We start from the raw sequence: 26885 nt of genomic DNA, 5'->3' as shown, positions 1-26885 counted from the left end.
GTTGGGAGGCCGTCCGCCGCGTCCTCTTCCCGCTGAATGTAAAAAAAAAGAATTGCCGGCTAAAAATAAAATTGTGAAAAAAAACAGCGTGGGGTCCCCCCAGGTCCATACCAGGCCCTTGGGTCTAGTATGGATTCGGAGGGGACCCCCCATGCCAAAATTTTTTTTAAAAATGGTGTGGGGGTCCCCCCAAAATCCATACCAGACCCTTATCCGAGCATGCAGCCCGGCAGGTCAGGAAAGGGAGGGGATGAGCGAGCACCCCCCTCCTGAACCATACCAGGCCGCATGCCCTCAACATGGGGGGATGGGTGCTTTGGGGCGAGGAGGCTCTGCGCCCCCCCACCAGAAAGCACCTTGGGTGGACAAGGGCCTCTTCCCGACAACCCTTGCCTGGTGGTTGTCTGGGTCTGCGGGTGGGGGGCTTATCGGAATCTGGAAGCCCCCTTTAACAAGGGGGGCCCCAGATCCCAGCCCCCTATGTGAATGAGTATGGGTTACATTGTACCCCTACCCATTCACCAAAAAAAGTAGTGTAGTGTTAAAAAATACAGTAGACTTCTTCCTATGGTCTTCCTCCATCTTCTCCCACATCTTCATTCTCCGGTCTTCTCCTTCTTTCCCTGCTTCTTCTTCTGCTCTTCTTCTTTCTTCTCTTCCACTACTCCAGCCAACGACCCTCCTCCGATGCTGCGTCCCGCTGATCTTTCCGCACCGATGTCAATCATTTCTTAAATAACGATGGGGCGTGACAATCAGATTACATTATCTGAAGTCCACTCCCCCTTGTGACGTCACAGACCCATCACGCCCCAGGCGGTGACATCACAAGGGGGCGTGGCCTCCGGATGACGTAAGCCCCCCACCCGCAGACCCCGACAACTACCGGGCAAGGGTTGTTGGAAAGAGGCCTTTGTCCCCTATCAACATGTGGGCAAGGTGCTTTGGGGCAGGGGGGCCAGAGCCCCCCCCTGCCCCAAAGCACTCACCCCCCATGTTGAGGGCATGCGGCCTGGTATGGTTCAGGAGGGGGCGCTCGCTCATCCCCTCCCTTTCCTGACCTGCCGGGCTGCATGCTCAGATAAGGGTCTGGTATGGATTTTGGAGGGGCCCCATGACATTTTTAAAAAAATTTTGGCATGGAGGGTCCCCTCTGAATCCATACTAGACCCAAGGATTTGGTATGGACCTGGGGGGGGGGCCCCATGCTGTTTTTTTTTCAAGATTTTTTTTTTAGCCGGCAATTTTTTTTTTTACATTCAGCAGGAAGCCCGCTGACAGCTGATGGCTCATCGGTTGTTAAGGATGTGACGGCCAGTTTCCTGGCCCCCTCCTTAGCAACCAGCTATATACAGTGTAAAAAAAATAAATAAACGCAAAATCGCTGTAAAAACGCGGTACTAGCGTTTTGGATGCGGATCCATTGAAGTCTATTACATGCAAAATGCTGCATTTTGCGGGAAAAAAAGTCCCTGACCCTTTCCAAAAATGCAGAGGCACAAAAATGCATTGATGTGAACATGTTCCTTAGGAACCCATGTTAAAAAATTTCCCTGCATTTCTGCAAAATGCATCAAAAAACGCATTAGTGTGAATAGAGCCTAACAGTACTCTTTCTATTTAAACATCAACCTGTAAGAACAAGGACCTCTATGTAGGAAAAAAAACTCATTAAAATCAGATATAGAAATGCTTCAATATGAAAATAGTAAGTATTTGGTCTGGGAAAAAAAAAAAACTAAACATTTTTACCTGCAGGAATAATGACAGTTGATCCATTTTTCAGAATATTATCATTGTTTTCTACAGATGATTGTCCGATGAATCTGGTAGTCCAAACACTAGAGATGAAAACACATATTTTTAGAACCATGAAGCATTTAGCAATAACCAGAACTCTACTGCTACAATTAGTGCAAAGTAGAATAATAATTTCTTTTCCATTGATAAAAAAAAAGGCAACCACCCCCCCACTCACATGTTTCTTATGTGCTTTAGGCATTTTGAAGAGCCTCAAGCATCTGGCACTGTGTTTCTACATATTTTTACTTCTTTGGAACAGGATGGGTAACTTTCTAAAAGGCTTACCGGAGTGTGGTCTGAGATGAGCTCAGGTAACCCATGAAAAGCATTTTTTTTCAACCATACCCCAGCAGATATATGCTATAATGTGCTAGCATGGACCACATGCTACCACATTATGACAGACGTGCCTGTCATAATGTGCCCTTCAGCACCTGGTCTTCCAGGCTCTTTCTCTTTGGCAGTTTGAATGGTCGGGCCATGATGATGTCACTCTCATGTATGCATACACAAGTCACATCGCTATGGTAAAGCAAGGGCAAATGTGGTCTGAGCTGAGCATGAGCAGCTCAGGTCACATTACTGCTGACAGGCCGAGAGAGGAATTTATGACAAAAGATAGCACTAGGGTCTCTTCTGTTATAAAAACCTTTCCTGTCATCAGTTTTTTAAAAGAGTTCCATACCCTTTGATAGTATAGATGACACTAATGCCGCGTACACACGAGCGGACTTTACAGCGGACTAGGTCCGACGGTCTTTCCGACTGACTTTCTGACTAGGTCCGACGGTCTTTCCGAACCAACGGACTTGGCCACACACGATAGGACTAAGTCCGTTCTTAAGTCCGTTCGGTTTGAATGTAATGACGTAAACGGGACTAAAAAAGGAACTTCAATAGCCAGTAGCCAATAGCTTCCCTTGCGCCGTATTTGGTCCGTATTTGGTCCGTCAGACCAGCACACAGACGAACAGTTTTCCCAATTTTAGTCCGTCGGACAGATTTGAAACATGTTCTATTTCTAGGTCCGTCGGATTTTTAACCCGAAAAGCTATCGGACTATCCCACACACTATCGGATTGTCCACTAGACTAATCCCGTCGGACCTAGTCCGCCAAGAAAGTCCGCTCGTGTGTACGCGGCATAAGGCTGTGTTTGAGTATTGTGTAGCCACAGCTGATTTCCCTGTTTCTTGTACTCTTAGTATGTTCCTTTTAGCAATAAAACGGTCACCTGGTTGTGGTCTGTGACCGAGCTCAGGTAACCAATTAAACGTGTCAGCTTTTTTTTACAAGGTTAAAGCCTCTATGAGTTTTTTTTTTATTGCTGTTTATGTTTGGGAGGTTGCCATGAAAGCCAATGTAAACGTTGTACAATTGCCAATGGAATGTAAATAGAGATGGAAACTCTCAATATTTCTGTAAGTCCAAAAACATCTACAGCACTATTTCATTTTTTCTTTATTTTTAGAATAAATAAAATGTAAAAACAAGAATGTCAAACTCTTGTGCTGTTTTGTACGAAGATAATTTAGTTAACATTTGTGCTCATACTTATTGAAATAACAGAAATCAAAGATTCTAGTGGACTCCTAAGGCACCTACAAACTACTGTTTCGAAAAACACCAATTAATGTTTATTCATATATGTTAAAATACTATTTAACCATTAAATCAAAATGCCTCATGACCCATAATAAAAAGTAAATTAAGATAATCAGAAGGGGATATGTCACACTCCCAGCCCATACGTGAACCTATGACGTAAGTTCTTATATCCATACGATCACAGGTTACATAGTTAAATAGTAGGTGAGGTTGAAAAAAGACATAAGTCCATCAAGTCCAACCCATGTGTGTGATTATATGTCAGTATTACATTGTATTACCCTGTATGTTGCGGTCGTTCAGGTGCTTATCTAATAGTTTTTTGAAACAATCGATGCTTCCCGCTGATACCACCGCCTGTGGAAGGGAATTCCACATTCTTGCCGCTCTTACAGTAAAGAACCCTCGACGTAGGTAAAGGTTAAACCTCTTTTCCTTTAATTTTAATGAGTGGCCACAAAAAAGTTTTATCCCTATTGTGGGGTCACCAGTACAGTATTTGTAATTTGAAATCATATCCCCTCTCAAGCGTCTCTTCTCCAGAGAGAATAAGTTCAGTGCTTGCAACCTTTCCTCATAACAAACATCCTCCAGACCTTTTATTAGCTTTGTTGCCCTTCTTTGTACTCGTTCCATTTCCAGTACATCCTTCCTGAGGACTGGTGCCCAGAACTGGACAGCATACTCTAGGTGTGGCCAGACCAGAGTCTTGTAGAAATTATATTGTTGTATCCAAGGTCCAAAAGCTGGAGGTAAGGCAGGCACCAAGCTCAATGTGTTTCCCAGAAAGAATTCCACTTCTTCAGGAGATCAGATGGGGAATACAAAATATGCCACTTAATCAGGTTTTTGAGAGCATGGGGGTCACCGCACATTAAAGTCTACCAGGCCACTTGATGTGGAAAACGGAGGAAGAAATCATAGACTGTAGGATAACAAAATCTCTGTATCGGGATGACATATAAGGTTGTAACACCATAAGCCAAAAAAGGTGGATAATGGAATGTAGCTGCAAAAAATATCCAAATGAAGCAGGATTAACACTAGCAGTCTTTTGATGGTGTAATGTACACGCACTTATAAATGGCTATAGTGATGGTCGCAAGTCTCAAAATGCATACTGCCTATTTGGAGAATACTACCAACATTCGAGGTTTACTACCATCCCTTTGGAGCCATTTATAAGTTAATATGCCATAACCCCTTTGGATGAGATTCATTTAGTTTGTATTATGGGTCATATGGATTTTTACTAAATGGTTAAATAGTATTTTAACATATATATCAATAAACATTAATTGGTTTATAAAACTGCAGTGTGTAGGTGCCTTAAAAGTCCACATGATACTACACTTTCTAATACAAGTAAAAGGCGCAAGTGACTAAAACAATTCATATCCTATAAGCATTCAGTATATGTGCTGAATAAGCATAATATTATATGCACAATGAGACACCAAGTCCACAATCTGTAAAATTGTTTTGGAGGAAGTCCATAAATCATATAAAATAGTAGTGGAGGAAGGGGGGAGAGGGGTAAAAAGGAGTAGAGGAGGGATCATCCACGCTCAAGGCTGCCATCTGAGAGGAACAGAAACCATGTTCCCAGTAACTGAAAAAACATGAAGGGAGAAGAGGTGCCTCTGGGTGCAGATTTTAGACAAATTTAAATATGAAATAAAGTAACATTGGCAACTCACATTTTAGGAGTGAATAAATTGTATTGTCCCAAACATGGGGGTGTCCGCAGTGAATTCAATCTCTTTTTCCTGTTAGTGAGCGATCAGTGATGTTCCTTGTACACCGCTTGATGGTCCGCTAGAACATCACATAGGTTTGGGACAATACACTGGGGTTGATTTACTAAGGGCAAAACGACTGTGCACTTTGCAAAGTGCAATTGCACTCTGCATGTGCAGTTTCTCCAGAGCTTAGTAAATGAGCAGAAGCTCTGCTGACTTTCATAATCCAATCACGTGCAATCAAAAAAGCTTTTTTTTTATTTTCCTTGCACATGATTGGGTACTCCTTATAAAGTGAAGCCTTACCTCATTTACTAAGCCTTGGAGCAACTGCACTTGCAGAGGGCAACTGCATTTTGCAAAGTGCACAGGCTATTTGCCTTTAGTAAATCAACCCCAATGCCTTTTATTCACTCCTAAAATGTGAGTTGCCAATGTTACTTTATTTCATATTAAAATTTGTCTAAAATCTGCACCCAGAGGCACCTCTTCTGCCTTCTTATACTTAGACATGTGCACACTAAAATATTTTGTTTCGGAATTTCGTTTTCGTCCGAAATATAAATTTATTTAGTTACTCCTGAAATTCGTTTTTATTAGAATTCTAATGTTGAATGACACTGGTAATAATTATATTTATTAATTATTATTACTAGTCAACCAACATTAGAATTCTTCTATAGCCTATGGGCGGAGCATTTGACCATAAATGTCCGCTCGCGGCGACTGCTTTGTCGAATCTTCATGTTGAATCTTTTCTCTCTATGTCGAATAATCTTGGACTAATAGAGTTAGGTTAGGCACATTCGACCTTTTTTGCTTTTGTCTCTATAATGTCGCATCTTTTCTCTCTATGTCGAGTCTTTTCTCTCTATGTCGAATCTTTTCTCTCTATGTAGAATAATCTTGGACTAACAGAGCTAAGGTTAGGCAAATTCGACCACAGGTTCGATGGACACAGATCGCTATTGTCAGCGTCTTGTCGAATCTCCTATCTATATCGAACTGTTGTCGTAACGAAAATGAAAATAAAGCATTTGTTTATGTTGTATCTTTCGGTTTTCGGATTCTGCACTTTCGTTATCGTTTGTTAAAACGATAACGAAAATACCCGAAATTCGGAATGAAAATGCATTCGGAGGAAAACGAATGCACATGTCTACTTATACTTCACTTTCTGTTTTTTCAATATTTTGTACATAGCATGTTGCATCTTTATATACAGTATCTCACAAAATGGAGTACACCCCTCACATTTTTGTAAATATTTTATTATAGCTTTTCATGTGACAACACTGAAGAAATTACACTTTGCTACAATGTAAAGTAATGAAAAAATTTCCCTGCATTTCTGCAAAATGCATCAAAAAACGCATTAGTGTGAATAGAGCCTAACAGTACTCTTTCTATTTAAACATCAACCTGTAAGAACAAGGACCTCTATGTAGGAAAAAAAACTCATTAAAATCAGATATAGAAATGCTTCAATATGAAAATAGTAAGTATTTGGTCTGGGAAAAAAAAAAAACTAAACATTTTTACCTGCAGGAATAATGACAGTTGATCCATTTTTCAGAATATTATCATTGTTTTCTACAGATGATTGTCCGATGAATCTGGTAGTCCAAACACTAGAGATGAAAACACATATTTTTAGAACCATGAAGCATTTAGCAATAACCAGAACTCTACTGCTACAATTAGTGCAAAGTAGAATAATAATTTCTTTTCCATTGATAAAAAAAAAGGCAACCACCCCCCCACTCACATGTTTCTTATGTGCTTTAGGCATTTTGAAGAGCCTCAAGCATCTGGCACTGTGTTTCTACATATTTTTACTTCTTTGGAACAGGATGGGTAACTTTCTAAAAGGCTTACCGGAGTGTGGTCTGAGATGAGCTCAGGTAACCCATGAAAAGCATTTTTTTTCAACCATACCCCAGCAGATATATGCTATAATGTGCTAGCATGGACCACATGCTACCACATTATGACAGACGTGCCTGTCATAATGTGCCCTTCAGCACCTGGTCTTCCAGGCTCTTTCTCTTTGGCAGTTTGAATGGTCGGGCCATGATGATGTCACTCTCATGTATGCATACACAAGTCACATCGCTATGGTAAAGCAAGGGCAAATGTGGTCTGAGCTGAGCATGAGCAGCTCAGGTCACATTACTGCTGACAGGCCGAGAGAGGAATTTATGACAAAAGATAGCACTAGGGTCTCTTCTGTTATAAAAACCTTTCCTGTCATCAGTTTTTTAAAAGAGTTCCATACCCTTTGATAGTATAGATGACACTAATGCCGCGTACACACGAGCGGACTTTACAGCGGACTAGGTCCGACGGTCTTTCCGACTGACTTTCTGACTAGGTCCGACGGTCTTTCCGAACCAACGGACTTGGCCACACACGATAGGACTAAGTCCGTTCTTAAGTCCGTTCGGTTTGAATGTAATGACGTAAACGGGACTAAAAAAGGAACTTCAATAGCCAGTAGCCAATAGCTTCCCTTGCGCCGTATTTGGTCCGTATTTGGTCCGTCAGACCAGCACACAGACGAACAGTTTTCCCAATTTTAGTCCGTCGGACAGATTTGAAACATGTTCTATTTCTAGGTCCGTCGGATTTTTAACCCGAAAAGCTATCGGACTATCCCACACACTATCGGATTGTCCACTAGACTAATCCCGTCGGACCTAGTCCGCCAAGAAAGTCCGCTCGTGTGTACGCGGCATAAGGCTGTGTTTGAGTATTGTGTAGCCACAGCTGATTTCCCTGTTTCTTGTACTCTTAGTATGTTCCTTTTAGCAATAAAACGGTCACCTGGTTGTGGTCTGTGACCGAGCTCAGGTAACCAATTAAACGTGTCAGCTTTTTTTTACAAGGTTAAAGCCTCTATGAGTTTTTTTTTTATTGCTGTTTATGTTTGGGAGGTTGCCATGAAAGCCAATGTAAACGTTGTACAATTGCCAATGGAATGTAAATAGAGATGGAAACTCTCAATATTTCTGTAAGTCCAAAAACATCTACAGCACTATTTCATTTTTTCTTTATTTTTAGAATAAATAAAATGTAAAAACAAGAATGTCAAACTCTTGTGCTGTTTTGTACGAAGATAATTTAGTTAACATTTGTGCTCATACTTATTGAAATAACAGAAATCAAAGATTCTAGTGGACTCCTAAGGCACCTACAAACTACTGTTTCGAAAAACACCAATTAATGTTTATTCATATATGTTAAAATACTATTTAACCATTAAATCAAAATGCCTCATGACCCATAATAAAAAGTAAATTAAGATAATCAGAAGGGGATATGTCACACTCCCAGCCCATACGTGAACCTATGACGTAAGTTCTTATATCCATACGATCACAGGTTACATAGTTAAATAGTAGGTGAGGTTGAAAAAAGACATAAGTCCATCAAGTCCAACCCATGTGTGTGATTATATGTCAGTATTACATTGTATTACCCTGTATGTTGCGGTCGTTCAGGTGCTTATCTAATAGTTTTTTGAAACAATCGATGCTTCCCGCTGATACCACCGCCTGTGGAAGGGAATTCCACATTCTTGCCGCTCTTACAGTAAAGAACCCTCGACGTAGGTAAAGGTTAAACCTCTTTTCCTTTAATTTTAATGAGTGGCCACAAAAAAGTTTTATCCCTATTGTGGGGTCACCAGTACAGTATTTGTAATTTGAAATCATATCCCCTCTCAAGCGTCTCTTCTCCAGAGAGAATAAGTTCAGTGCTTGCAACCTTTCCTCATAACAAACATCCTCCAGACCTTTTATTAGCTTTGTTGCCCTTCTTTGTACTCGTTCCATTTCCAGTACATCCTTCCTGAGGACTGGTGCCCAGAACTGGACAGCATACTCTAGGTGTGGCCAGACCAGAGTCTTGTAGAAATTATATTGTTGTATCCAAGGTCCAAAAGCTGGAGGTAAGGCAGGCACCAAGCTCAATGTGTTTCCCAGAAAGAATTCCACTTCTTCAGGAGATCAGATGGGGAATACAAAATATGCCACTTAATCAGGTTTTTGAGAGCATGGGGGTCACCGCACATTAAAGTCTACCAGGCCACTTGATGTGGAAAACGGAGGAAGAAATCATAGACTGTAGGATAACAAAATCTCTGTATCGGGATGACATATAAGGTTGTAACACCATAAGCCAAAAAAGGTGGATAATGGAATGTAGCTGCAAAAAATATCCAAATGAAGCAGGATTAACACTAGCAGTCTTTTGATGGTGTAATGTACACGCACTTATAAATGGCTATAGTGATGGTCGCAAGTCTCAAAATGCATACTGCCTATTTGGAGAATACTACCAACATTCGAGGTTTACTACCATCCCTTTGGAGCCATTTATAAGTTAATATGCCATAACCCCTTTGGATGAGATTCATTTAGTTTGTATTATGGGTCATATGGATTTTTACTAAATGGTTAAATAGTATTTTAACATATATATCAATAAACATTAATTGGTTTATAAAACTGCAGTGTGTAGGTGCCTTAAAAGTCCACATGATACTACACTTTCTAATACAAGTAAAAGGCGCAAGTGACTAAAACAATTCATATCCTATAAGCATTCAGTATATGTGCTGAATAAGCATAATATTATATGCACAATGAGACACCAAGTCCACAATCTGTAAAATTGTTTTGGAGGAAGTCCATAAATCATATAAAATAGTAGTGGAGGAAGGGGGGAGAGGGGTAAAAAGGAGTAGAGGAGGGATCATCCACGCTCAAGGCTGCCATCTGAGAGGAACAGAAACCATGTTCCCAGTAACTGAAAAAACATGAAGGGAGAAGAGGTGCCTCTGGGTGCAGATTTTAGACAAATTTAAATATGAAATAAAGTAACATTGGCAACTCACATTTTAGGAGTGAATAAATTGTATTGTCCCAAACATGGGGGTGTCCGCAGTGAATTCAATCTCTTTTTCCTGTTAGTGAGCGATCAGTGATGTTCCTTGTACACCGCTTGATGGTCCGCTAGAACATCACATAGGTTTGGGACAATACACTGGGGTTGATTTACTAAGGGCAAAACGACTGTGCACTTTGCAAAGTGCAATTGCACTCTGCATGTGCAGTTTCTCCAGAGCTTAGTAAATGAGCAGAAGCTCTGCTGACTTTCATAATCCAATCACGTGCAATCAAAAAAGCTTTTTTTTTATTTTCCTTGCACATGATTGGGTACTCCTTATAAAGTGAAGCCTTACCTCATTTACTAAGCCTTGGAGCAACTGCACTTGCAGAGGGCAACTGCATTTTGCAAAGTGCACAGGCTATTTGCCTTTAGTAAATCAACCCCAATGCCTTTTATTCACTCCTAAAATGTGAGTTGCCAATGTTACTTTATTTCATATTAAAATTTGTCTAAAATCTGCACCCAGAGGCACCTCTTCTGCCTTCTTATACTTAGACATGTGCACACTAAAATATTTTGTTTCGGAATTTCGTTTTCGTCCGAAATATAAATTTATTTAGTTACTCCTGAAATTCGTTTTTATTAGAATTCTAATGTTGAATGACACTGGTAATAATTATATTTATTAATTATTATTACTAGTCAACCAACATTAGAATTCTTCTATAGCCTATGGGCGGAGCATTTGACCATAAATGTCCGCTCGCGGCGACTGCTTTGTCGAATCTTCATGTTGAATCTTTTCTCTCTATGTCGAATAATCTTGGACTAATAGAGTTAGGTTAGGCACATTCGACCTTTTTTGCTTTTGTCTCTATAATGTCGCATCTTTTCTCTCTATGTCGAGTCTTTTCTCTCTATGTCGAATCTTTTCTCTCTATGTAGAATAATCTTGGACTAACAGAGCTAAGGTTAGGCAAATTCGACCACAGGTTCGATGGACACAGATCGCTATTGTCAGCGTCTTGTCGAATCTCCTATCTATATCGAACTGTTGTCGTAACGAAAATGAAAATAAAGCATTTGTTTATGTTGTATCTTTCGGTTTTCGGATTCTGCACTTTCGTTATCGTTTGTTAAAACGATAACGAAAATACCCGAAATTCGGAATGAAAATGCATTCGGAGGAAAACGAATGCACATGTCTACTTATACTTCACTTTCTGTTTTTTCAATATTTTGTACATAGCATGTTGCATCTTTATATACAGTATCTCACAAAATGGAGTACACCCCTCACATTTTTGTAAATATTTTATTATAGCTTTTCATGTGACAACACTGAAGAAATTACACTTTGCTACAATGTAAAGTAATGAGTGTACAGCTTGTAGAACGGTATGAAAATTTGCCGTCTCCTCAAAATAACTCAACATACAACCTTTAATGTCTAAATTGCTTGTAACAAAAGTGAGTACACTCCTAAGTGAAAATGTCCAAATTGGGCCCAAAGTGTCAATATTTTGTGTGGCCACCGTTATTTTCCAGCACTGCCTTAACCCTCTTGGGCATGGAGTTCACCAGAGATTTACAGGTTGCCACTGGAGTCCTCTTCCACTCCTCCATGACGACATCACAGAGCTGGTGGATGTTAGAGACTTTGCGCACCACCTTCTGTTTGAGGATGCCCCACAGATGCTCAATAGGGTTTAGGTCTGGAGACATGCTTGGCCAGTCCATCACTTTTATGCTCAGCTTCTTTAGGAAGGCAGTGGTCATCTTGGACATGTGTTTGGGGTCATTATGTTGGAATACTGCCCCGCAGACCAGTCTCCGAAGGGAGGGGTTCATTCTCTGCTTCAGTATGTCACAGTACATGTTGGCATTCATGGTTACCTCAATGAACTGTAGCTCCCCAGTGCTGGCAGCACTCATGCAGCCCCAGACCATGACACTCCCACCACCATGCTTGACTGTAGGCAAGACCAGGGCTGTGTTTTGGCCTAGGCCGACAAGGCCTAGGCCTAGGGCGGCACTTTGCGGGGGGCGGCAAGAAGGGCCGCCCCCCCCCCGCATGAGATAAAGCCCCCCACCCGTCTTGCTGATTCCCGGCTCCCGCTGCCACCTCCCGCACACTTGCAGCCCACAGCGGCCGGCTTTCTGTAGCGGCGCCACTGTGTATGGGCGTGCTTGGCAGAGGATGGGGGCGTGTATCTCACGCCCCCCTACTCTCTGACAAGCACGCCCATACACCACGGCGCCGCTACAGAAAGCCGGCCGCCGTGGGCTGCAAGTGTGCGGGAGGCGGCAGCGGGAGCCGGGAATCAGCAAGACGGGTGGGGGGGCTTTATCTCATGCGGGGGGGCGGCGTGTGTCACTCGCGCCCCCATAAGCAACAGGTGACAGGTGGAGCCTTAAGCTCCGCCTACCCTCCCCTGCACTGCATCTTCTCCTCGGCCCTGGGGCTGTGACGTCAGGAGGAGAGAGAGGAGCACGAGGGAAACCCCCAGGACAGCAGGTACAGTGTTTTAATAAAGTATATCAGTGTTATGGACACTGGCAGCATTTGATGGGCACTGTTTTTTTCAAGCACTGCCTTAACCTTCTTGGGCATGGAGTTCACCAGTGCTTCACAGGTTGCCACTGGAGTCCTCTTCCACTCCTCCATGACGACATCACGGAGCTGATGGATGTTAGAGATCTTGCGTTCTTCCACCTTCCGTTTGAGGATGCCCCACAGATGCTCAATAGGTCTTTAAGGTCTGGAGACATGCTTGGCCAGTCCATTACCTTTACCCTCAGCTTCTTTAGCAAGGCATTGGTCATCTTGGAGGTGTGTTTGGGGTCGTTATGTTTGAATACTGCCCTGCAACCCAGTCTCCGAAGGGAGGGGATTATGCTTTGCTTCAGTATGTCACAGTACATGTTGGCATTTATGCTTCCCTCAATGAACTGTAGCTCCCCAGTGTCTGCAGCACTCATGCAGCCCCAGACCATAACACCCCCACCACCATGCTTGACTGTAGGCAAGACACACTTGTCTTTGTACTCCTCACCTGGTTGCCACCACACACGCTTGACACCATCTGAACCAAATAAGCTTTTCTTGGTCTCATCAGACCACAGGACATGGTTCCAGTAATCCATGGCCTTAGTCTCCTTGTCTTCAGCAAACTGTTTGCAGGCTTTCTTGTGCGTTATCTTTAGAAGAGGCTTCTTTTTGGGATGACAGCCATGCAGACCAATTTGCTGCAGTGTGCAGCGTATCATCTGAGCACTGACATGCCCCCCCCCCCCCCCCCCACCTCATCAACCTCTGCAGCAATGCTGGCAGCACTCCTACATCTACTTCCCAAAGACAACCTATGGATATGACGCTGAGCATGTGCACTCAAATTCTTTGGTCGACCATGACGAGGCCTGTTATAAGTGGAACCTGTCCTGTTAAACCGCTGTATGGTCTTGGCCACCATGCTGCAGCTCAGTTTAAGGGTCTTGGCAATCTTCTTATAGCCTAGGCCATATTTATGTAGAGCAACAATTCTTTTTTTCAGATCCTCAGAGTTCTTTGTCATTAGGTGTCATGTTAAACTTAGAGTGACCAGTATGAGAGAGTGAGAACTATAACACAAAATTTAACACACCTGCTCCCCATTCACACCTGAGACTTTGTAACACTAATGAGTCAGATTACACCAGGGAGGGAAAATGGCTAATTGGGCCCAATTTGGTCATTTTTACTTAGGGGTGTGTACTCACTTTTGTTAGCAGTGGTTTAGACATTAATGGCTGTGTGTTGAGTTATTTTGAGGGGACATCAAATTTACACTGTTATACAAGCTGTACACTCACTACTTTACATTGTAGCAAAGTGTAATTTCTTCAGTATTGTCACAAGAAAAGATATAATAAAATATTTACAAAAATATAAGGAGTGCACTCACTGTTGTGAGATACTGTATAGCTCATCCAAAAAGTGTAAATGTGTTCATACTTACTCATATATTGGAGGCGTTGGTGCATTGGTAGGAAGAGGAAAAGGCGCAGGATGAGGTGGAGGAGGGGAGGGAGGTGGAGGAGTGGAGGGAGGAGGAGGAGTGGAGGGAGGAGGAGGGGGAGGGGGAGGGGGAGGAGGAGGGATACATTTTTTGTAGTAGCACTGATAGACCACCAAGTTCACATTTTTGTTAGACATAGTTGTATCCAGCATTCCTGCCACTGCACGTCTGTGGAGCTTGAGTTTTCCGGACACTGCAAAAAATAATGGTATTGTTTAACCACTTAAAAACAATTACTCAGTCATGCAACACTGTACCCAAATAACATTTTTATATATTTTTTTGAGACAGAGCTTTCTTTTGGTGGTATTTAATCACCACTGTGTTTTTTATTTTTTGCTATATAGATGGCAAAAAATATTAGGCACCCCTGATACAAGTAATCAGGGAATATACCTTAGTGTAGTGTCACCTATAGCAGTCCCATTTCCTATAAGCCAAGCAAGCCTAGGCTACTGGTACATGCCATGGCTGCCCCCTGGAATGCCATATTCACTGACCAGGAAGTATAGGAGGCTGAAGGAATGAAGAACAAAATATGTCCTGTGATTCCAGGAGTGCAGTTATCCACAGGGGATGGCTAGGACTGGTGTCTCACAGGAACACAAGTCAGTAGGATGTACAAATGTGTCCGTTTAGGTGCAGGCAGAGACATGCAGTCAATTCACAAAGCTTTTCCGCATGCGATAAGAGTATAAATTACTCATTTGCGTACGCTATCGTTCAGTATATTCATCGTTGCTCAGTGACGTCAGCAGACAGTGGGCTTCATCCCGCTGTCTCCTGAAAACAGGTCATAGGAGTGCAGAACGAACTGCACTCCTGTGATCCACAGGGGAAGAACAGCCAAACGAGCTTTGGCTGTACTTCTCCTTTAATGGCTCGTTCAGGACAGCAGGAGAATGAATGTGACCACTGGGGCTGTCTACTTTGGTACCAAGATTTTTTTCACCACAACTAATAGTTCCGCTCCTCCCCATCTTATCAACAAATGTTCGTACAAAAATTTATATGAACATTCAAACATTTTGTATGAAAATTCCAAGTATATACCTTGACTTGACAAATGTCATTTAAAAGTACTTCATACATAGTTACATAGTTACATAGTAGGTGAGGTTGAAAAAAGACACAAGTCCATCAAGTCCAACCTATGTGTGTGATTATGTGTCAGTATTACATTATATATCCCTGTATGTTGCGGTCATTCAGGTGCTTATCTAATACTTTCTTGAAGCTATCAATGCGCCCCGCTGAGACCACCGCCTGTGGAAGGGAATTCCACATCCTTGCCGCTCTTACAGTAAAGAACTCTCTACCTAGTTTAAGGTTAAACCTCTTTTCTTCTAATTTTTATGAGTGGCCACGAGTCTTGTTAAACTCTCTTCTGCGAAAAAGTTTTATCCCTATTGTGGGGTCACCAGTACGGTATTTGTAAATTGAAATCATATCCCCTCTCAAGCGTCTCTTCTCCAGAGAGAATAAGTTCAGTGCTCGCAACCTTTCCTCATAACTAAGATCCTCCAGACCCTTTATTAGCTTTGTTGCCCTTCTTTGTACTCGCTCCATTTCCAGTACATCCTTCCTGAGGACTGGTGCCCAGAACTGGACAGCATACTCCAGGTGCGGCCGGACCAGAGCCTTGTAGAGTGGGAGAATTATCGTTTTATCTCTGGAGTTGATCTCCCTTTTAATGCATGCCAATATTCTGTTTGCTTTGCTAGCAGCAGCTTGGCATTGCATGCCATTACTGAGCCTATCATCTACTAGGACCCCCAGGTCCTTTTCCATCCTAGATTCCCCCCGAGGTTCTCCCCCCAGTGTATAGTTTGCATTCATATTTTTACCACCCAAATGCATTATTTTACTTCAAAATCTTATTTTCATTTTAGACCCCTTTCACACCTTTACAAGCGCTAAAAATAGCGCCTGTAAAGCGCCTGAAAAATGCCTCCCATGCCACCCCAATGTGAAAGCCTGAGTGCTTTTATACTGGGGCAGTGCACTTGCAAGATGGGAAAAAAAGTCCTGCAAGCAGCATCTTTGGCTCGGTGCGGGAGCGGTGTATTGAATGGGTTGAAATTAAATGAATGGGCGCCACTCTCAAAGCGCCTTAAAAGTGCTTTAAAAGCAGCACTAAGCGGGTGCTTTCAACCCCTTTTTAACCCCTTCTGGGGGGTTAAAAGTGCTCCGCTAGCAGTGCCAAAGCGCCACTATAACAGTGGTAAAGCGCCGCTAGAACGAGCAACGCTTTACCGCTAACGCTCGGGCGGGCCCAGTGTTAAAGGGGTCTTAATGTTCAATGTTTGGAATGAATTGACCTTCCTGAACAAAAAACACATACACTGATAGAATTTTTTGCAATCCAGAAGCATTTTTGATTCTAGAAATGGTATCATTACTGCAGTAGAAAACAAACTTCAGTTTGACCCCACTAACAATTAGAAAATTAGGTGAATGTTCTTAAAACAGAACAATGTTTGCTTTATGTTCTTTAGGCTTGTTTAATGATACAAGTCAGGCAGGCTGTCTAACACATGCACCATCCGGCTATTTGGAAAGAATAGGCATTTGAGGTTAGTCAAAGAAAGTTGAAAGACTTCATGCAGTGGTATCCCTGGAATTGTTCAGAAGTGCTGGCAAAACAGCTGATTGGCAGTCAAACTACTGTAAATGTGCACCTACCAAGGTAGGTTAGTGTAGTTGTGTTTTCATTGAAGTACCAGTCTCCATTAGTATTGTTGTCGTAGGTCAGAGGCTGCATGGACCCATTACGTACATCAATTATTTGAAACATATCTGGCTCCTGAGTTAGGTTGTGTGATATCATCACATAGTCCTCACTCTGTAAAAAAATATAAAACATAACATGTAAATAACATCTAATTTGACTGCAATCACACAAATGAAGAATGCTACAGTTTCAGTATGCTGTCTCTAAAAAAAAGTCCATCCCTAGACTTCTGATAGCATATATTATCTAACTATCAGCTCATATGGTCAAATTAATAAGGCAAATGTTAGATGGGCGCTCACAGTCCTTTCTGGTTATTTATTTTGCTTAGTAAGAAAAGGTCAAACTGTGTGCTATGGTGTTGCATTTTTTTTCCCACAACTATTCTTCCAACGTGCTTGCCTTAAAACATGTTGGTGATTTTCACTGTAACCAAACTATAAAAGTATGGCAAACTCATAAAATGGAAGCAGCTCACAAACTGCCTAGCTGATATCAGTTTCAGGAAATGTGTTCTTATGTTCTGAAGTTTATGCATGAAGAGTGGACCAATGTAAATTTATATCATTTTTATTTTTTAAAAGGTCAAGATTTAGGACTACGTCAGGTAGTGATCTCAACCTCACCAGCTTGGAAGGAATCAAGCCTGAAGGGTATGTATCAGTGATCTGTAGAAGTCTTCAATTGCCAAGATTAGAGAGACTCAGGAGTTCAGTTACATCACAGCAGGAACTCCATGAATACTTTAATATTGGGACTAAGTTCTTACTTTGCTATAAAGCAATATTCTATAAATACAATGCCCTATTTAAGGTTATGCTATATTACCTCTTTACAACACTATAAGGCCTCAGTCACACTGATAATGACATACATGCATTTCTATGCACTTATAGGACATTTACAAATGTGTATAAATGCGTGTAATAGATTTAAACGTTATAATTCACACTGTGTGTTTACTTGTGTTTAGGTACATTCAGTTCAGCTGTATGTAGAGAAATAGAATTCTGTGCATCCAAGGTAAGATTAGATACTCTGAACGCTCCTAAATGCGTGTAAACACACCTACATGTAAATGCAGGAGAAATTGATTTGAGGAGCATAAGGTTTGTTTATACTTCCCGGATATCCTGTTTTAACAAACCAAATGAGGGAGGCTAGTGGGAATGCAGCCTTACAATTATTATCATAGATTTAGTTTATCTGCTAAGTAATTATATTTGTTTACCTTAAATCCATAGAAAGTGGCAGTGTATGCAATATTTGTGAGGAAATCCACATGACTGAAATACCAATTTAAGCTATTAGTATTAGGCAGTAAGGCCATCCATCCATTCGGGTGTGTTAAACGTTTAGATAAATAGGGAACAACAGTGAGACCTAAATTAAATAAAAATATATTAGAGTTAAGGAAAAATCCTTGAGATCTGGTCAAAAAAATATTAAAAGGAGAGGGGGGAGGAATGGGTGTGGTGAAAGAAAGAAGGAAAATTAAAATAAATAATAACTAAAAAGGAAATTAAAAGAAAAGAAAGCAGAAAGGGAAAATAAATTACCGTATATACTTGAGTATAAGCCAAGTTTTTCAGCACATTTTTTTGTGCTGAAAGTGCCCCCCTCGGCTTATACCCGAGTCATTGCCATCTGCCATTTGCCCGTGTCATGCTCAGACGGCAGCCGACCAGTGAGCAAAAGCCGCGCCTCCTACTCGTCTGTGATAGGGGAACACTCAGTTTCCCAGCAGTGAGTCAGTGTTCAGTTTTCCACCTACCACGGACGTCCTCTCGTCCTCATCCCACGGAATACTGACTGCTGGGAAACTGAGTGTTCCGCCTATCACGGATGAGGAGGAGGAGGCGCGGCTTTTGTACACTGGAATGGCCGCTGTCTGACTTACTGCATGACACGCTGATCAGGTATGCAGATTGGCACAGGGAGGCTGCAATGGACACAGAGATGTATGCAGATCGGCACAGGGCGGCTGCAATGGACACAGTGAGGTAGGCAGATCGGCACAGGGAGGCTGCAATTGACACAGGGAGGCATGCAATGGACACAGGGAGGCATGCAATGGACACAGGGAGGCATGCAACGGACACAGGGAGGCATGCAACGGACACAGGGAGGCTGCAATGGACACAGTGAGGCATGCAATGGACACAGGGAGGCATGCAATGGACACAGGGAGGCTGCAATGGACACAGGGAGGCGTGCAATGGGCACAGGGAGGCTGCAATGGACACAGGGAGGCGTGCAATGGGCACAGGGAGGCTGCAATGGACACAGTGAGGCATGCAGCTGCAGATGGGCATTGTTGACCCTCTTTTTCACTTACAGTAGCTGCTGCATTTCCCTCAGCTTATACTTGAGTCAATACGTTTTCCCAGTTTTTTGTGTTTTATACTCGAGTATATACGGTAAGTGGAAAAGGAAAGAAAAATTAGCCAGAAAAAGCAAAAAAGGAAAGGAAAAGAACAGGAGGTAATTAAAGGAAAGTAGAAGAACCTCAAATAGAAAAGGATAGGAAGACAAAAAGAAAAAGAGAGAACAAAAAAGAAAAAATTACAATGTAATAAAAAGAAAGCTTTATGCTAATGCACGCAGCTGTGGGGAACATTGTTCCATGTTTACTTGGAGTTTACTAGGAGTTTTGTGCAAAGCCAATAAACCAAAAAACTTACCAAAGGAGTTGGAAATAATGACATCTTTCCAGAGAAGGGAGGATGGAGATGGGTTATTGAATGCCATTCGGTGGAAACTTACGGTGGCGTTACAGACAGAACCAGGGAAACCAGCACTCCAATCACTATGTTGACTGCACTGTGATGGGTCAAGCAACCCGCTTGCTGGTACCACCTTTCCTCCTGTAATTCCTATATGAAAATAATGTATTTCATGATTTAAAAATTGTGGGTGATATAAAAGTGGTATGAACTCCTTAATTTTATCTCTGAAATTTCTAGGATTGGCTGGTGGATGCAGATATTTAGAGCCATTTGTACCTACTCACTATAGGAAAAAGGTAAGAAAAGCTTTGAGCAACTCTATCAGCCTTTCGGATTCCAGCACTGGCTTCTGCAAGCTTAAAATCAAGGGAACCACCCTGCTGAGAGGCTGATGGAGTATCTGAGCATTCCCAATTATACTATTTGGCCAAAGGTTTGTGAACACCTGATCAGCACATCTATATATAGTAAGCTTGTTGAACATTGTCTTTAATATGTAGCCCCCCAGCTCCATTTGTCACTATAACAGCCCTCACTCTTTTTAGAAGGCTTAGCACACGATTTTAGAGTGTGTGCCCAAATAGTTGGCTTATGACTTTCCACACCAACGTTTCCAAACTAATGCTGGCCATACACTATACGAAAAATCGGCCGAACACATTTTCGAAAAACGAACGTTCGACCGTGAACGCAAACGATCGTGCCATCATGTAATGACCGATAAATTGTTCAGTGGACATGAATAAATAATTTTTTGTTCGTTTTTTTACATATACCTAGTGCAGACAGTTCGGACGGGAAACACATTAACCTTGCAATTTATCGTACGTTCGACAGAAATTTTCCAAACTTCCCGTTCGTTTTTTCTCCACAAAAACATCACAAATGATTATCGATTTGTGCCCATTAACTTGCCGAAAAACGAACGAAGTGTCTATACGAACGATTTTTCGGCCAATTTTTTGTATAGTGTATGGCCAGCATAAGTCTTTAGGAAGCTGGCTTTGTGCACTGGGATGTAGTCATGCTGGAACCGAAAATGACCTTTCCTAAACTGTGGCCCTAAACTTATGTAAAATGTCTTTGTATGCTGTAGCATTAACAATACCCTCCACTAAAAACTACTGAGCTCAATAATTTGGAGGAGTGGTCAGAAATTTTTGGTCATATAGTATATAAGCTATACACAAATTTTAGTTTTTTGGGGGTTGGGGGTTGGGGGTGGGTAATATCTATGTTTGCATTGGGTGTTAGATTACCTTCTTTGGGTTTTGGGCATGGCTCTAGATAATAATCATTAGCACTAACCCAATTTTAAAGAAAAAAAATTACCTGTAAGAGTCCCATCCATATCAGTTAAAACAACTTCATGTTCCCACCGGAATCCAGCCTTGTTGGGTACATTAAAATATTCTATTCCATTAAACCTTGCACTCCATCCTCCACACCTGTCACTGCACAGTTCAGTAACTGATGTCACTGCAATCGCTGTACAGTTTGGTCTGTCAAAATTCATAAACTTGACTGATGATACTGTCAGTCCTTCATCAAATGGCAGAGTTATGCCCCTAGTTGTGCAATAACTAGAACCAAGTCCTAGTTCATCCAGATGGCCCACAATGATAGCATTCTTAAGGACAGCTCCATAGGTCTCACCCCATTCACCGACATAAGATGAAATGACTCTCTTGGTTTCTATGCCAGAAACTTCATTATTTACCATGGTGAAGTTATGAAACTGAAGAGCCCCTCCATTTACCCATTCAGCCCCTTTCTGACAGTTCCATGTGGTCAATGATTTAAAAACAGCAGGAGATGGTGTAGAAGAACTGCAAGATCCTGTTTCCATGGGAAAGTACTCTTCAAATATCCAGATGCCAAACCACCCCTGAGAATGGACAGTGTTGTTGTAAAATTCACCAAGTGGCACTCGTTTCTGGCAAATGTTCGGGTCGTAGGATAGACCATCTGGGTGGTCGTTCATTTTGTACCAAAAACCAAAATGTGTGCCACCAGCAGCTGCATTGTGCCTAATGGTGTTGTTGGGATTTGTTACCCAATACGCTGCTGGTGTGATGTCATCATTCTGTAGACTGGTACTTTGCTGGACAAATACTGCCAGGTTGTACTGAAGCACATTGCCATGTTCTATGCCATCCTCAATGAAGAAGGCTCCACCCATGATATCATAAATGACATTGTGTTCAACAAGAAGATGGTGAGTGTTGTGTATAGTTACTGCTCTGTTGTAGGTCTGGTGGATCCCACAGCCCCGTACATATGACGTATACTGGACATCGCCCATTAAATGCCAGTGAATAGGATAGCGTCCCAACTTGAAAGCTTGACCTGCATTGAAAACCTGAAAGACATACAGTATAGTTCCTATGTTTTATGTTTCTCTTCTGAAATGTTTATGCTACAGTCTACTCTAAACTGATTATAAAAGTAGAGCTTAAAGCTGAACTCTGGGAATAGAAAAAAAAACCTTAGCAGTGGGGCCCCCCCTTAACTGCTTGTTAAGTCTAAGGTTAGCAATGTACACATATCCCCAGTATCTCAGAAACATATCAGTTACCTCCACATATTCTATTCTTCCAATGGACTGCAGCTTGTCAGGCTCTGGTGCATGAAACATTATACATCCGCCAAACTGATCACTTCCTATTGTCTCTCCAAACCTTCCCTGGAAACATGTTTGTGTAGCGAATTCACCTGGAACAAGACATGGTACACCCTCAGGTATGTTCAACAAGGTAGTGTAAAGAGCAAATGGGACATGCACAGTTCCAAAACCCATACCTTTGATAACAATTTAATTCCCTATATTCATATTATACTAGCAAGACTATGGACTCTTCTACCTCGATAGGCACCTCAACCCTTTGCTGATGGAATAGGCAGGAGTAAGAGGTGGAACACTATACGCCTGTGTCGATGATCTCTGTGTGTCTCTAAGACTTTATGGAGAGCTAAGTTTGGATACTTTTGTGAAAAGCAATTATAGAGAGCTGGGGGCAATCCCCACTATGTTCCCAGAAACAAATGAAAATGGACTATCTCGGTACCCAAAAATTTACAATGGCATAGTAAATAGTTTTTACTATGCCATTGTAAATGTTTTGGTACTGAGATAATCCATTCTCCCATTGTTTCTGGGGACATAATGGGGATTGCCCCCAGCTCTCTATAATCACTATTGCAAGAACGATGGTACCGCCGTATACTTCAACCTACCTTATTTGTTAGAGGTCCACTCTTTATTTGGGAATAGCAACATAAAATACTTTCATTTGATACACTGTTTTAGTAAAGACCCTGTTTTTTTTTAAACTACAGGCTGCAAAATGCAAAAATATGAAAAAATTTATTTCTTAAACTTTTTTTGATTGCCATATAAATTATATATACAGTATACTTTTTAAATATTGTAAATGTAATACCTTTGCTGGTACAGTGTCTAACTTATGTTGTACAATACCAGGACAACCCTGGGCAGTTGATTATCTACTACAATACTTCAAGCTCCTGAAGAAATGTGTCAGCGCGAAACATGTAGAGCTCCGAGTTTTTCTACCCTTTACATCAACCTATACATTACTATACTACAGTTTAGCCTATGAATGGTTATGGTGCTATATATGTGGTAGTTTTACCAGCATATGGTGCTAGGAATTTTTAACTTCACACTATTTGTCATTTTTAGATTTTTTTTGTATAAATAAACTACTTATTTTTAGATGACTGTGTGTATTGTGATGCCCAAAAAGTCCATCTAGAGTCTACTTGTTTGTAAATGTAATTGTGTCTGATAACAGCACTATTAGGCTGCTTTCACACTGAGGCGCTTTGCAGGTGCTAAAGTACTAAAAATAGCGCCTACAAAGCGCCCTGAAAGAGCCGCTCAATTCACTCCAATGTGAAAGCGACGAGGGCTTTCACACTGGAGCGGTGCACTTGCAGGACGGTCAAAGAAGTCCTGTGAGCCGCATCTTTGGAGCGATGTAGGAGCAGTGTATTCACCGCTCCTAAAGTGCCCCTTCCCATTGAAAACAATGGGGCAGGGCTGCAAACCCGCCGGCAAAGCAGGGCTTTGTGGGCGGTTTTAACCCTTTTTTGGCCGCTAGCGGGGGTTAAAACCGCCATGCTAGCGGGCGAATAGTGTCGCTAAAACGACTGTAAAGCGGCGCTAAATATAGTGCCGCTTTACAGCCAGCGCCAGCCCACCTCAGTGTGAAAGTAGCCTTAAATAGATTGCATAGCCATCCCACTGAAGCCTTTAACGTGCATGTGATCACTATATCATAGTGGAAATAGTGATCATATGATGGGAAAACACTCTGATCAGGTCCTGATTGTCAGAGGGCACCAGAGTTGTTGGTGACAGCTGGTTTTGAGAGCCATATTTACAGCATAGGGCATAGTCAGTCACATTGATAAGGAATTACTTTTCTCTGTTATCCATTTGCTACCTGCCCAGGGCCAGTGACTCAGAAGTATAAAGGCCACACTTGGCTAGGCTGATACTGTAAATCCACTGCTGTCTGCACATGATCTAACCTGAGACTCATGATATACTTATAAGACTTGAGAATTCATCTAAAAAACAGATCTATTTAGACAATGCATAAACATGGCTGAAACAAATGCTATAGAAAACAGTACATTACCTGTATCAAATCCATCTGGACAGGCTGGTATTGTGTCACTCCATTCTGCATTGGTGAAACCTCTAACCAGAATGTTTCTTGTAAGAAGGCCAACTTCAGCTCTAGCTTCAAAGACTGTTCCATCGGGCAAAGTGACTGATATGCCTAGGTGCTGGTACACCAGTGGCTGACTTAGAGTCAGGTTTTTGCCATCAGCAGACACAGATTGTATAGTCATCTTTTCATTCTGCATTTGACTATTCCTATTGTGAAAATAATGCACATATAAGGCCATCAGAATGTGATCCTGTCAAAGTGCTGCACAAATTGCTTAATAAATAACAATCCATATTGAACTGCAAAAATTTGCATATCAACTAAATGCTTTGTTATTATTCCATTTTATTTATGATAAACAAGTCACTACTTTTTAGTTAACATATCCTTCTCAAGCACGGAGTTGCAATAAGTTCAGCTAATGCTAGATATAATACATATACATAGGTGTGCGCAGGGGGTGTGCCAGGTGTGCCTGGGCACACCCTAATAACTATGTGCGGTGCCAATTCCCCCTACTGCCTGGGCTTTTCCCACCTTATTGGCCCCCCACCCCATAGTGCTGCTGGCTTCCTTCCTCTCCTCTCCCCCCGACTGCTGCAGGGTATGTTTCAGGATGGAGAGCAGGGGAAGGGGTTAGTAAATATGTAACTTACCAGCCCCTTCCTTTTCTAAATGAACACAGTGAGTACACTCGCTCACTGTGTCCATTCATAACTGAAGCATAGTACAATGTGTTTACTATGCTACCATTTGTGAATAACCAGGAAGTACTCCGCACAGAGCACTTCCCATTCATTCACTGTCCCGTGCAACTGAGGCTGCAGAGAAAGACGTGTGTCTGAGCTTTGGGGTGCACACCCTAATTCAATGGGCTGCGCACACCTATGTACATATATACAGTATAGTTCCAATGTCAAAGGGAAGAAAGCATGACTTATCTTTCATCTGCTGCATTACATTTCCTTGGCTGACCACTGTGTCTACGGTCCTCAATATTGCCTGATCAATTGCCCTCAATGCTGAGAAATACAGGCAGATACTTATCCACATGCCATACCATCAGGGAGATGTGTGATTGGCCCCAAATGTATTCTGCAGCAGGACAAGACCCCAAACATGCAGGCAATGTCACTAAGAATTATCTTCACCATAAAGAAGAACAATGAGTCCTGAAAGTGATGGTTTGACCCCAACAGAGCCCTGACCACAATATCATTGAGTCTGCCTGAGATTACATGAAGAGACAGAAAGATCTGAGGCAGCCTACATCCACAGAAGATCTGTGGTTGGTTTTCCACAATGTTTGGAACAGCCTGCCAAGTCCCTTCAAAATTGTGTGTACAAGTACTGTGTGCATCTAGAAAAATTAATGCTAATTGGAAGCCAAAGGGTAGTCACACCAATTACTGATTTAATTTCGATTTCTCTTCTGTTCACTCACTTTGCGTTTTGTAAATTGATGAAAACAAACAATTAAAATATACATTTTTGAAAGCATTCTTACTCTACAGCATTTCTTCACACCTGCCTAAAACGTTTGCACAGTACTGTATGTATGTGTGTGTATATATATATATATATATATATATATATATATATATATATATATACATACACAGTTGTGTAAAAAAGTAATTGCCCCTAAACCTAAACCATAATACTTTCTTTTTTACATAACTGGTTGTGCCACCCTTGGCAGCAACAACTGCAATCAAGCATTTGCGATAACTGGCAATGAGTCTTTCGCATTGCTGTGGAGAAATTTTGGCCCACTCTTCTTTCCAGAATTGTTTTAAATTCAGCCACATTGGAGGGTTTTTACAGCATGAACAGCCTGTGTAAGGTCATGATACAGCATCTTAATTGGATTTAAATCCAGGCTTTGACTAGGCTACTCCAGAACCTACATTTTGTTTTGTTTGAACCATTTGGATGTGGACTTGCTGTTGTGTTTCTGATCATTGTCCTGCTGCATAACCCAAGTGCACTTAAGCTTGAGATCATGAACTGATGGTCGGACATTCTCCTTTAGGATTTTCTGGTAGAGCTCAATTCATGGTTCCATCAATTATTGTAAGTCGTCTGGGTCCTGAAGCTGCAAAGCAGCGCCAGACCATCACACAACCACCACCATGTCTGACTGTTGGTATGATGTTCTTGTTATGAAATGCTGTATTAATTTTATGCCAGATGTATTGGGAAACACACCTTCCAAAAATTTACATTTTTGTCTTATCAGTCCACAGAATATTTGCCTAAAAGTCTTGGTCAAGATGTTTTTTGGTAAATGTGAGATGAGCCTCTGTGTTCTTTTTGGTCAGCAGTGACTTTGGAACTCTCCCATGGATGTCATTTTTGTCTCTTTCTTATTGTTGACTCATGAACACAGATCTTACCTGAGGTAAGTGAGGCCTGCAGTTCTTTAGATGTTGTTCTGGGTTTTTTTATGACCTCCTGGATGAGTCGTCGTCATGCTCTTGAAGTAATTTTTGTAGGCTGGCCACTCTTGGGAAGGTTCACCACTGTTCCAAGTTATCTCCATTTGTGGATAATGGCTCTCCCCATGGTTCACTGGAGTTCCAAAGCCTTAGAAATGGCTTTGAAACC

At 41.7% G+C, this 26885-nt stretch overlaps 1 protein-coding gene across 1 annotated transcript in view; it reads right to left on the bottom strand.

Moving 5' to 3' along the window:
- The window catches only part of LOC141146080 (fibrocystin-L-like), a 364397-nt gene that overhangs the window by 80420 nt on the left and 257092 nt on the right, over positions 1-26885 (bottom strand). Inside the window, exons 49-56 of the mRNA XM_073632840.1 lie at positions 24240-24481; positions 22148-22284; positions 20902-21931; positions 19525-19716; positions 18072-18223; positions 16792-16951; positions 14131-14299; positions 6695-6789 (exon numbers count right to left, since the gene is read on the bottom strand). Of these exons, the coding sequence (XP_073488941.1) occupies positions 6695-6789; positions 14131-14299; positions 16792-16951; positions 18072-18223; positions 19525-19716; positions 20902-21931; positions 22148-22284; positions 24240-24481 (2177 nt within the window). The remainder of the gene's footprint in view (positions 1-6694; positions 6790-14130; positions 14300-16791; positions 16952-18071; positions 18224-19524; positions 19717-20901; positions 21932-22147; positions 22285-24239; positions 24482-26885) is intronic.

Source organism: Aquarana catesbeiana, linkage group LG05 (assembly GCF_042186555.1).
Source record: "Aquarana catesbeiana isolate 2022-GZ linkage group LG05, ASM4218655v1, whole genome shotgun sequence".
Classification (NCBI taxonomy): Eukaryota; Metazoa; Chordata; class Amphibia; order Anura; family Ranidae; genus Aquarana; species Aquarana catesbeiana.
Note: the sequence above shows the minus strand (reverse complement) of the source record. Positions and strands in the feature narration are given on the sequence as shown.